Source organism: Indicator indicator, chromosome 10, assembly GCF_027791375.1.
Source record: "Indicator indicator isolate 239-I01 chromosome 10, UM_Iind_1.1, whole genome shotgun sequence".
Classification (NCBI taxonomy): domain Eukaryota; kingdom Metazoa; phylum Chordata; class Aves; order Piciformes; family Indicatoridae; genus Indicator; species Indicator indicator.
In genome coordinates this window covers 10,628,201-10,641,868 of record NC_072019.1, presented here as the reverse complement: position 1 = coordinate 10,641,868, position 13,668 = coordinate 10,628,201, and the positions used below count along the sequence as shown (strand labels likewise).

The window sequence follows — 13,668 nt, the reverse complement described above, 5'->3', positions numbered from 1 at the left end:
TAAAAGTTAAAGGGATTTCAGTAAATCCTTCAACCCCAGCTAGAAAGATTCTCTCAGCACTAAGATGGAAGCAGGACTCCCAACTGCTCCACACTCTGTGATGTACAATGTAACAACTAGCATTGAGAAGACTTAGAAATCTCTGTTTTGTAGTAACTTCAGGGCAACAAGCATCATGAAAAGACTGTTGCTTAAACCCACATTATAAATGCAGCACTTCAGAAACATGCAAGGGAGCTGTGGAACAAGTACCTGAGCAGAACCAAACTTAGTCAAATTCACAGACCTTCAAGAGAGGCTGCAGTAGCCTGCAGTGCCAGTGCAAACCTGAGCCATGTAGCTTTAAACAGGGTAAGGGAGACCAAGGTGACACAAAGATACCAATATGATCTTCCATCCATACCAATATTTCTCAAATTTGCATTGAGAAATTCCAGGTTTAAAATACATGCTAACAGTGGATTCTTGTACATATATAAGTAAACTGCAATATAGCTGTGGAGGACATAGATCAAACAGATGGTATCATTTCTGTATTAGAGTGGTCCCTAAGGACATTTTTTTAAATTACTTTCCATCTGAAATACGAAAACTTTAGAATTTATTTTCTCCTGTCATATAAGCCACACATAGTTATATCCTTTGAAGTCCACAGACTTCAAGAGCAGAGGCAGAAGTGTTACTAACGTTTCCATGCTTGACAGCCTACAGTGGCCCACACCATTAGCACTAACCTCCCATCCTGTCATCTCCTGTATTTCTGTGAATTATTGTAAGACCCTACAGACTCAACCGTCCCCCTTCTTCAAGTGCAAACTCTTTAAAGGATGTGGGGAAAATTACTTTCCCCAACAGACTGTTTTATATGATTGTTACTCCATGTTACAAGGGTGCACTTTATAGTCTGTAAAAGTCGTGCTGTTCAGTCGGTGGTTCACAAATTAACCTGTAAAATGGCAAAAAGCTCAATAAAGAAAGTGTTCTTGATTCCAACATCACAGCCAAGGCTCACAAAGCATAGAAGGGAAAATTTCAGATCAAACAGGAAGCAGCAATAAACCTAAGAAAATAATTGTCCTCAAATAATTACATTTTTGATTTCTACAAACTGCCTAAACCACGAATTATTTGCTCTGAAAACAAACCAAACACTCAAAATCTGTGTAAGGGTCTCTATGGGACAAGACAAGGACACATATACAACACATTAGCATACACTACATTCCCATATTCCATCTTGTGTAGCATGCAGTTGCTTAAAATATTGATACCACAGAATGCCATATATTAAATACCACAGGAAAATTATGAAAGGTGCTACTGAGATTACATAAACCAAGAAGTTTAGTCAAGTTTAAAATCAATGCATTTCTGATCCCTCAATATCACACGTTTTTTAGCTCCTCAAATTCCTTGTAACAGAAATTTTGAACAAATTAAAAAGAATAAACCCTTTTTATGGTTTTGTATCTGTACGTGGTTAACCCTTATCAGTTGGTAAAGCTTTAAGCTACTTGCCTGATAACATATTTCTCAGGTCTAGAAAGTTTTCTATAGAGAAGCTAAATATTCTTGCCAATTTAGGTCACTATTTAGTTGTGGAACCTCATTTAGCAAATGTTGAAGGGATAAAAACCTTTGCAGAGAGTTTGTAGATACGTAATTCCATCAAGGAGAGAAAACTCAGCCAAATCAATTTCTGACTATCAAAGACAATTTTTTCTTCTCTTGCATACCAGTTATGTCTAGACTCAAGATGTAAGAACACTGTATTTCACATTGCTGCTGCTATATGAATACTTGACAGATTTTTGTTGCGTAAGTGTCAAGTTGTCAGATATTTAGTAGTTTTGTTCGTACTTAAAAAGCACATGATGTAAGTGTGATTTGTATTTCTGTATTGTTTTAAAGGAGCCTGAAAAAAGTTTACCATTTTCCAACATTCGTTCTTGAAAGCTAGTATTTCAATCCCAGTTAACATTTTTCTCATTATCTCCAGTAAAACAAATATTTTGTATGTAAATTTTATAGCACCAGTTTAAGAAATTTATTACAACCCATTGTTTTTAACTGCAACCTTGACACAAGCTTCCACAAGCCAAAAAGTGTACATATTTAAAACTTACACATAATCACCACTAATGATCCTGGAAAATACAGAAATGGTCATTTAGTTTCTAAGGCTTTTATTCTATGGCTTAGAACAACAACAAAAACAAAACAAACAAAAAAATCAGTATCATTTCTCCTTCATACATGTTTTTTTTTTTCTTTAAACATGGTATGTGAGTAATTTATCATCTATTTTTCCTTCCTAATTCTTATAGTATGACTGCCTTGCCATCTGAACTATGCAATTACACATAAGCAGGCAATATAAATCACTAGAAACAATGCTTTGGGTTGCTCCAGTAACCACAAATGTTTAGAAAAATGCTCCCACAAACATGTTTGCAAGACCATGTTTTTCAGCGTATGGTTTGGAAAGCTCAGACAGGAAAACCAGGAGAGGATATATATAAATGTTTTACTATTTATTGTTTCTTTCTGTTAAACCACTACCTCGGTTTTATGTTGCTTTTTCACATCAGAAAGGAGAGGAAGGTTGAGCAGTATTGTAGAAGGTAAATGACAAAGGAATCAGAAGTAGGTAAATTTTCAGACTGTAAAGCTTGAGCAAAGTCAGGCTTGAAAATAAGCATATTCCCCAACACTCTCTTCGCTTTCATTAATACCAGACACACTGTTGATAGCTCACAAAAGTTGCACTGATCCTCACATACACATCCTTTCTACTGCTCATTTCCCCTCTTCAAAAGTTCATCTTTGATATTCTCATCTAAGGTTGACTATGTGCTTACAAGATAAATTTGCCCTTAGGCCAAATTCATTTAACATGCCTCATGAATAACTAAGAAGCCTGACAAATATCCTCAACTGATTTTTTTCTGGTTTGGATGAAGGGGTGGCTGTCCTTTCCTGTCCAGAAGCAAACATATGCCATCTCTGCAGCTCAATGCCCAAAACATTAAACAAAACCAAAATCAAGAGGGTTTTATCTTCATGCTTCATGTTCTAATCTCTGCTGGTGGAAGAGCTGCGCACACCTCTGGTTACCACCCAATGGACAAATACTCTCCCACAAGAGTACTGGGCACATTGTTGGGGAAAAATTTATGTGCCAACAGCCAACTTTGACAGCTCATCTGTTGGGTCTTATGACTCCCTCAAGTCCTCATGGACCTTTCATCACTGACAGCAGGTTTACCTCATTAAGCACTGCAAAATCTCTCCTCAAAATTCAAAACTTTGGAATAAAAGTTGCTCCAACTAAGTTCCATGGAAATGCTTTTACATAAGCATAACTGAATAATTTCAAAGATAAAAGTCAAGTTTGTACCAGACATGACAGATTATGAACACTGCTACATTAAAATGTAAGCTTACACAGGTATTACTAGTCATCCAGTCTTTGCTTTTGGCTCACAAAGCATGTTTATGAGGCAGTTCATGGACTAGACTAAATACTACTAGCCTACTAGAAAGTAAGATGATCTGGTACTTCTCCTAGCAGAAAACACATAGACTACTGCAGATACATTAAACACAGTCTACATCCCTAATTTGAAAGTATAAATTAAGCAGTAAGCCAGAAATTTTCTATTTTTTTTAACCACATGATAAAGAAAGCATGAAGACTCCTGCTGAAGACAACTTGTCCTGCTAAAACAGTGGTGCTATTGCATGTTAATTTGCCTAAAACGCAGTTTAAACAGACTGAATTATTCTCAAAGGGTCAAACCATAGATATCCAATATTCCCCAAAGGCACTAACTTGATTAACAGACAGCACTTCAGTGCTATGGTCATCAGAGCACAGCTTATAGACTAATGTACAGAATATTTTGCCAGGAAAACATCTTTTTTGTCTCTTTGAAGAGTACACACTCCTGAAGATTTATTGACAAATGAAATGCTGAAAAATCTTTACTCCAAAGTTGTCAGTGGGAGTGCAGCTGAAACAGGATTCTATGAAACACTTAATTCAACACCAGGATACAAAAATTCTGATGTTATGACTTTGTTTACAAAACCACAGATCCTTACACAAGGTATTTTGTGTACCAGGTACAAAACCACATCTTCAGAAAGTGATCATGTAGTTGTACTCAAGAATGTTTTGGTCAATACACAAGGTGTAGTATTTCTGTCCTCCAGCATGTGAATAAAACCATGTGAGATGCTATTATATCACAAAAAAATAAAAGGACATGGCTGGACTCAGCTTCGGTAAAACTTAATTCTTGGTTTTTGAAGGAATCAAAAATTTGAAATTGAATCTCCCAGAAAGTTATTTTCTCATTTTACATCTGTCAAATAGTAAAGGAGACAAAATCTTAAGACTGTTATGGTTAGTTCTAGAAACACTTTTTAGTCTATTTAATGTGTTAGAATGAGATTAACTGGTTTTCACATACTACTTTTGGACTCAATTCCCTTTTACTCTAAATTTGTAAATCCTTCAAAGAACTGCAGAAATACTTTGTTCAGAATGAATAATCAAAGTTCACTCTAGTATCACACAATCAATTGCTGATTGGCGTTTTGTATATTAAAATCCATTGCAAATGCCACATTTGGCAAAAAGAGACTTCCACTATGGCAAAATCTCCTCCAAAGTCCCCCAATCAATATAAAGAAATGCAAATACTTCAAAGAAAACACAGTTACACTACATACGCAATCTTTCTGAATATGTCCAAGAAAGGAAGGGAATAGAAATATTAAAAATATGCAGGGAAAAGACTCAGGGGAAGGGAAAAAAAAAAAAAAAAAAGAGTTAGCTGGGTTTTCCTCTCCACTTTGCAGAATGTGACAGGAACAAACAATTTCTGTTCCGTTTCTTCTTCATGTTCTCAACGGCCTTTTTGCACCTTTTTCAAAGTGAAATTAAATGCTACTGCCTTTCAATCTGTTGTCCAAGAAAGATCAGACCTATAATATAAACTGGAAAACACAGACAATGAAGATGAGGAATATATACATACATCATATTTATACTTATTATAGTCATAAACATTATAAATTTATATATTCCTTACTCTCCCCTGTATATTTTTATTACTTTTTAAAATTTTAAAGCAGAATAATAAAAAATATATTCTGAGAGAAAAATTACTACAAGAAGCAGGGAAGAGCTGCATTTTGATTTAAGGAATTTAGGATCCCATCCCCACACTCTTTACAGTTTTAAAGCAATTATGCACAAGGTTTGCATAAACACTTCAAAATCATCAAAAGGTGTTTTATCAAAACAGCACTTAAGTTTTACATATGTTTCAACACAAATTAGTATTCAGAATTAAACAGCAAGTTGATTAAAAAAAAACATGTCAGCTGTCATTTTAAAATCTACCCAGACATATAGAGAGGATGGACCTAAAGGAAAGCAGGCAAAGACTGGGCTGAAATGACAGATAGCTTCTTTCCAAATACTTTTTGTAATTTAATTATCTTATTAATTCTCTCACTGCCCTAGATTCCCAGCTACTCATGATGAATTTTATCACTACCGGAAAGCCTGAATAATAATTACTATGGCAGTGATGTTATTGGAACCATAGTGAAACAAGGATATTGCAAAGTAAGGCCAACAATAATACACTGAATACTAGATAATAAAAAGATGTGGATGTAGCTGGGCTTCCTGCGGACACATTTGCAACCAATACCTCTATGGTAAAGATACGCTCTTAATTTATAGCCATAAAAAGCTAAACCACAGCAAGGGAAAAATCACTTTGGAACAAACAGACACTCGGTATGAAGCCAGACCATGACATTCAAGGGCACATCCCGTAATAACACTGATGTTCTGATAGTCAGCATATTCCTGACACAAAAATATACACCTACATGCAACAGGAATGCTTCCATGAGTATTGAGAATTTATGCCTTTAGTGAAGTGCCTGGGCATACCAACTGCAATCAGCACTGGCAGTAATTTTAGTATAGGCTGATAGGAATGCCAAATGGAGAGATTTAGTCCTCAAAACGCTCCAAGTCAAGTAGAGAAGAGTTGGGAAGTGAATAAAGAACCAACCAACTTAATTTCAGGAAGGAAAGAGGTTGGCTTTTCTCCTCTAAGCAACTGAAGACTACTGTGAATGTCACCTTCAAGATGCTGGGCTTTGAACACAACTCCATGGGGCCAAAAGTTTTTAAGGAATGGGTAAATCTATTGACAGGCTTGATCATCACACAAAGATAAGGGTTTGGATAAGATACTACCAGTTCCTCATCTAGATAGCAAGTAGGACAGATTGCAGGTAAGTGTCTGTACATATTTATAAAAGGCTGCAACCAGATGGCCAAATTTCAGATGCCTCTCTCAACACTGGACTTCTTTCACTCAGTCTTTTACCTTTCATTTCTGGATTAAAAAAATAACGTAAATACATGTAGCAGTTCATTTGGACTGCCACAGCTGGCTGGGCTAGCATTTCAGATCTATAAACAGATAAATAGCACATTTCAAGCAAAGAACTTAACACTGTTTTAGTACTGCTTTGACAAGGTTAAAAAACACCTCAAGTAAGTAACCAAAATGACAAATTTGAGACAATTACATAAGAAGGCTGTCTTTTGAGCCAATTAAGTGATAGCATGTGGAGGATTCCATATGGAAAAGCCTTCTGTTTTCTAAAGAGGAGCAAGAATCTGGGGGAATGTATTCATTATTAAAAGACAAGTCTGGCCAGAATAAGTCTAACAGTGAGTGATTCATGGTTGCCAGTCAGTAGATATGGAAATAGCTTGTTCATGAACTGTTCAAATGTCCCTAACTTCAATAGCCAGGGGCAATACAAAGCTGTGCAAGAAAAGGAATCCAGCTGCAAATATGTCAGTTTTCTGAAATAAGCAAGGAAAAAACATCCCATGATTTATTTCATTCCAGATGTACATAATAAACTGGAAAGTAATGGTTTAACCTGTTATGCTAACTTCAAAGTTTAAGTAGTTTAGCAAGAACTGGTTTGAGCTCTTTAAAAAAAAAAAAATACATAATTTTCTATGTGTTTATATACACACACATACATATATAAAATGCACAACCAATTTTAACTTAATGGAGTGTTTGTGGTATCTACTTTTGTTACTGTTTTGCTGTGTTTTGAACCAGTTCCTTTGATAATAAATTAGAGTGGTAACTAAAAAAAAAAAAGGTCATAATTTCCAATCATTCCATTTAAAAGGTATATTGCAGACATGCACATTCTAGTTACTTTCACCATGATCACAAGTAGAAAATAGACAAGAAAAACAAAGGTAGCACTAGCATGACGTTATGCCATGTCATTGTTTTAGTTGCTTTATCACAGATTAAGTAAAGGTATTAAAAGCATCTTTTTCTGATTTCCAGTAGTGCTACCACTTTTCCTTTTACAGTGCCAAATACATTACTGAAATCTGCCAGGTATTTCATTATTGAACCAATCCAATCTCCCTTCTTACATAGAAAAAAAATACATGGAAGAACAGAACCTAGAACTCCTTTAAAGGTTCTCAGCCTTGAATTAATTCCCTACCTCAGAGCTACCATTATCAAGTATGGACTATTGCATTAATTCACTAAAAAAAAAAAAAAAAAAAAAACCACCCAAAAATCATAACACTTGCATTTTCTGTCTACTCAACAGGCCTTTTCTATCTTAAACTGCTGACTCTAATTGTGGCTCTTTTCCAGGATTTCCCTGGAGTATGATATTCTAAGTCTTTGTACCCTTCAACTTAAATGTGTGTTACAAAGTGACATATAGATATGTACTGCCCCAAACCTGACCTTTTTCGATGGAGAATCTAGAAAGACACAGTACCTTACCAGATGATTACCTCATCCACTACACTCCATGGCTGGCAGGACTGGAGGCATATGCTTTATCTCATTTCCAAAGTCCATTTAATCTTCAAAACTATTTTCCAAATATCTCTAACAAATATATGCCCATGCTATATAACTCCTCAGAACAACATCAGCTATTAGAAGTGAAGGCACAGCTCTCACCACATCACTAATTGTCAAACCTATTTCACTAAAAGCACAAGGCCTGCAAACCGGGCTACAACACCACTAAAGTTGCTCATGTGCAGCCTTACAGAAAAGGAAAGAAATTTTAAACACTTGTGCCTCATATTTCTACTGTTAGAAACAGTGTTAGAGTGCCAGCCAAAAGGGGTGAGACCAAGCCTTACAGCCCAATAGCAAGTCTGAACTGCCTTTGTATGCACTTGGGAACGTGCACGGTACTAACCAAAGTTCAGACATTAACAACTTCATAGAAAATGCAACAACAGCAGCTGCAAATTTATTCCCAAAATGCCATAAATATAAAAATCCTAAACAGTAACATTATAAATAAAGAAAAATTAATACAATTGCTCTGTATCACACTTCAATGGGAAGTACAAACATAGTATGGGAGGAGTTTTAAAATTTATTGAGAAAGTGTCTGGAACAACTGCAGGCAGTGTGAATGGGAATGACAAGGGGGAACTAAATGAACAAGTATGATAGATCAGCAAAGCAAAGTGGAAGAATGTTTAACTAGCAGGAGATATGCTGAGGAAGTAGCATTAAAACTCTTATTTCAGGAAACCTGGCACATATGAAAACAGCTTCTGAAAAAATGCCTCAGGCTATTCAGCAGAAAATAATAACTACTGGGCAATGGCACTGTATTTAAAAGAAATGCTATTAAATTATTTGCATAGCTGCATGCAGCCTAAACTGCCAACAATCATAAGTTACTCTTTTAAAATGAAGTTCAGGTATAAATAATATACTAAGGAAATAAGCATGTTATATTATAAGGGACAACTTAAGAAGTTTTCTGAGGGATTTTCCAAATGAAGAAAATGAAGGAAATGCAAGATATCTATTATTTGAACATCTGGAGGGGAAAAAAAAAGTCCTGTATTTCCAGAAAACGTAAGATTTAATCATTGGGAAGTGAAACCATTTATCTTCAGAGGAACAGTGCCTTGTTAGGTACCTGCACAGTGCTTTGAAAGACACCTCTCCAGCAAGGACCACAGATGCTAGGAAATTACCTTAAAAAAAATATTAATTTAATCTGCCAATAAATTAATCACCAATTACAACTTTTCGTCTCTGGTCTTAGGAAAAGAACCTTAGCCTTCTAAATTGTTCACATCTTTTTAAGAAATAATTTAAAAATCTAGAAGTTCTATATGCTGAATTAACAGATACAACCAGTAAGTTTGTTTATCACTAAACAGAAGAAATACTCCCTCAGTACAGCTAATCAGTGTTTCAACATGATCAGAAGTAATCGTCTGCAAGGGTAAAAAAGTTGTTCAGTCCTTGCTCTCAGTATATTATGTTACTCAGACATGAATTATATTCAAAATCCAATATATGAGTATCACTAATCAGCTAGACAGTAGCAGTATTGCTTCACCTCCACCCCACCAAAGAGTAATATTTCCCCACCTACTATCCTCACCTTCTCAAATCAATCCTACAATCTTTCTTGAATGAGAAACTGTCTTCCCTCAACCATACTTCTAGTACTTGCTGTGGTAAAATAACAAGAAGCAGAACTCATACAACTTCCCTCTTGCCTGCCTTCTCTTCACCAATGCATCCCAAAATGGTGAGGAGGGAAGAGATGGATGGATTACTTTCAGATGAATCAATTCTTTCATCCAGCTCACCATTAACACTAATGACAATGCAGAAGATAGCACAGTACACATGTAATGCTAGGCCAGTTTAAACCAGATCCAAAGCTGCACCCATCTGACTTCCAAAAAGCCAAGAAGGTGATCAGGTATTATTTCTGTTCCAGGAATGATATTGCAATCTCAACATTTGCCTTTCACATGCAATATTCTCTGTTAGGCTGTGCATTGCTAGAGCTACTGGGCAAGTACCTACACCAGGCTTAAATAAAACATAGTATTAAGGTGCTCACTGGCAACTAGCAACAGACTAGTATGGAAAGAATGCCAATTCAGCTGCCCTTGCATGTAAACTTGAAAATATAAAAGATTAATAGTTCTATATATAAATCTCACCAAAAAAGTACTTGAAACGGGATTCTGACTTGGTTCTGCCTGTGACTACACCATTACAAACTATTTGTGAAGTGCTTCAGAAGTCCAACAGCTGCAGAGAAGTTACAATGAACGTTTAGTTTTTCTTTGGGGTTTTGGTTGGTTGGTTTTGGGTTTTTGGTGGTGGTGGATTTTTAAGTAGGGAGTTATCTTTCATACGATAAAGAAACCCACCAGTTTATAAATGTCTTTTTAAATTATATCAGGGCCATAATAATCCCATCACACAAGAAAAACAAACAAAAAAGGCATTAGCATTTGTGATAGTCATTTACTTCTATTTCCTGTACTTCTCAACTTAGAAAAGTTTCCCAGCATGATTGGATTTTACCTACTTCAAGTGTTACAGAAAGAAAGAGGTTTACATTCCTTTTTTTTTCCCAGTAACATGATCCAATTTCATGTCACGTCATAAGATGTTGAATTGAAATTAACACCCCCACCCAACTGTTCAGTGCAGAATCAGGAGTTGCTCATATGTGAAGAAACTGGATAAAACCCTTCCTATCAGAAGCATGGCTGAGTATTATTAGAACTACTGATAAGAATGCAAAATTATTTTATTTGCTATCAAATCCAAAGTCATCTGGTTTTCCTAGTCAGAGCCTAATTCTTGCAATCACATTCAAAGATGACAGTTTATTATACTTATCAATGCAAACATATAGTTCAAGTACCCAAACAATATGCAATGTGACTTGTAACATAAAGTGCTCACTGAAACAGAACTGAAAGACCAAAATAACTAGTTGTTATCATCAAATCAATGCCTCTTCACACACACTCTCACACATCTCTCACTTTTGAGGGGCAAGAAGAAAGATTGGAACTCAAGCGCATTAGGCAAATGAATTACTTTGATTTGGAGAAAACTGTTCTACATATTACAGCTCAGTAGACTTATCACCAAACACGATGGTAAAAACACTTCTGCCATGAAAGCTTAACATTTGCTAGTCATAAAATACATACCAAACACATAACACATAGGGAGACATTCAGAGAGCTAGCAGCTTTTTAACAAAGCTAGTCTCACATTAAAAGAACAGAACACGTGTTCAAAGCTGTTGCAAGAAAGCCCTTTTGCCCTTGCTTACACAGGTTTTAGAGAATCACTACTAAATTCCCCACAAAGCAAATCTTTCCATCACACTTTTAATAAACTTAACAATGGTTTTCCCTTCTCCTTGAGAAATACAATCAGCAAAACACAATAATTACATTCGTGTCCCAAAGCAGTATCAACTGTGTATTTTAATCCTATAAATATGTAATTTGACAATGTCTACGGCATATACGTTAAGGAGGAAGAGGAAGTTTTACCAGCAAAACTCTTATTTCTCACATGCATTATGTTAATCTTTTCATGGCAGGAGGTGGATTTCCTTGAAGTAAGATACATTGCAGCAAAAGAAGCACTGAAGCCATGAATATCAACCAGTTTAAAACGGATGGATACAAAATTCCGTTGAACCTTGCATGCTATGTTAACATCTGCTTGAATTATATTCCAATCATTCCTTTTCTTCAAATTTTTGTTTAGTTATTGAGACCCTGCAAAAATTACACGTCCATTATAATTAGCACAAACTTTCAGTTGAAAAATATGCAGAAGAGCATTCTGTAACTCAAGCTATCAACCACTAGCATTTCCAGGGTTCTAATCTCTTACATCCAGCTCAGATTGTACAAAAGGGAAAAGAAATGCTGAGAAGTAAAATCCCAGTGGCATTCATACAGCTCAACATTAAGTTTATGCTGACTGGCTCTGTTAGAAGCTCACTGTTAAACTTCCCACATCACTCAAAGTCCACTTTAAGTTCTTACATCAGTAAGAACACGACATGTGCACTTTTCTTCCTACAAAGTTGAAGTATTCACAGTCTAAGTATCTTAGCCCAGCCAAATAAGAAAACAAATCAACGTTCGTAAACTAGCTTCTGCATTTGCATACATCAGAAATCCCAATGCTCTGTTTTTAGACTTCTGTCCACCAACAACTATGTTCAGGATGGTATTCTTTCACATCCCTGGAGCTCTTAATTAAGTAATGTAAAATCTATACAACTTCTGCAGCCTTACATATAACAAAAAGTGTTGCCTACCAGGCAGCTATTACTTCAAGGAAGATCTTATAAGACACGAAAAGCAAAAGAAATCTTACCGTTTTCAAATTCATAATTTTTGTAACTACAGATCTGTAACAGCCTAGGGGATAACTACATTCAATAAACTGCAGAACGTAACACCTTACATTCAATGACAGTAAAACAGATTACCAATTTATCACCAAGAACAGTGTCTTTAGCTTTTTTTTTCTTTGCTTTTTTTTCCCCCCACACTGTGCTCTCTTTTGCAATGCCAAGCGTTAGTAAAACATCTGAAGTCGCATTGAATGTGAAGAAGATGATAGATAACTCGTTGCAGCAGCAGGCAGCTGAACTAGACTCGCTTTCGGCACCGCTGCTGCTTCTCTTCTCCCCTCCTTGGTGCCCGTCAGAAAGCACATGCAGGCCAGACGCTGCTTCTGAGAGCTTTGAACACCGCTGCTCTTTTAAGAAAACCCATTCAGACACAGTACAGAAATATTGATCTTTCCAACTCCGATCTCTCCCAGGTCTCATGACCTCGCAAAACATACATACAAACGAACTCAAAAGGCCAAGGCTTCTGCCCCTGCTGCTGGCAGTCCCTTCTGCTGGCCCCAGACTGGATTGATCGAGTCCCTTATCACTTCGGGCATGTAAACACAAGAAGCCATACGCGGAAAGCAGCCACCGGGGCGGCACGCCGAGGAGGCTGAGCCGGGCTGCCGACCCCTTGCTCTCCCGCCGCCGGTCCGCCTGTCCGCGCCGCCGCCTCCCCCGCCTCCCAGCGCCCTGCTCCTGCCCGCCGCTCACTAGACCCCAGCCCGGCCCGTTCCGTCTCAGGCCCCCGGCCGCGCCCCGCCGCCGCTCACCCAGCTTGCCGCGGGACTCCTCCAGCTTCTGGATCTGGCTTTCCAGGAAGAGCACAGCCACCCCGAAGACCAGCACCGCCAGCAGCTGCAACTTGGGCGGCAGCATAATCCTGAGCAGCCCCATGAGCAGCAGCAGAAGTGCCGCCCGCCCTGGCTCACGGCATAACGTGGGGCCGGCCGCGGAGGCCGGCGGGAGCCGCCGCCGCAGGGACGGCGCGAGCGAGGGCAGGCGGAGGAAGCGCGGCTGGGGCACGCGACAGGGGTCGCCGCTGCTCTCACATCGCCCCGCAGACTGCCCGCCCGGCCTCGCTGCCCCCTGCACCCGTCACCAACCGCTGAGCAGCGGCCACCAGCGCGCCCCTCCCCCGCCTGCGTGCGGTGCTCAGCAACCGAACGCCCAACCGCGCGCCCGCCCGCCCGCCGCCGCCGCGATTCCCGGCGGCGGGACCCACCCCCGCGCCTTCCGCCATTGGATGGTACTACCACCACCCCGCCTCCCCCGCAATTTCATTGGTCCTGCTGAGGTAACGCCCCGCCTACAGGGCGTTGACTCCCCCGTCTCGCTTAA

General features: G+C 38.3%; 1 protein-coding gene across 1 annotated transcript in view; it reads right to left on the bottom strand.

Moving 5' to 3' along the window:
- Positions 1-13,224, bottom strand: part of HS2ST1 (heparan sulfate 2-O-sulfotransferase 1) — a 68,859-nt gene extending 55,635 nt beyond the window's left edge. Inside the window, exon 1 of the mRNA XM_054384355.1 lies at positions 13,101-13,224. Coding sequence (XP_054240330.1) covers positions 13,101-13,224 — 124 coding nt within the window. The remainder of the gene's footprint in view (positions 1-13,100) is intronic.
- Between the last annotated feature and the right edge of the window lie 444 nt (positions 13,225-13,668).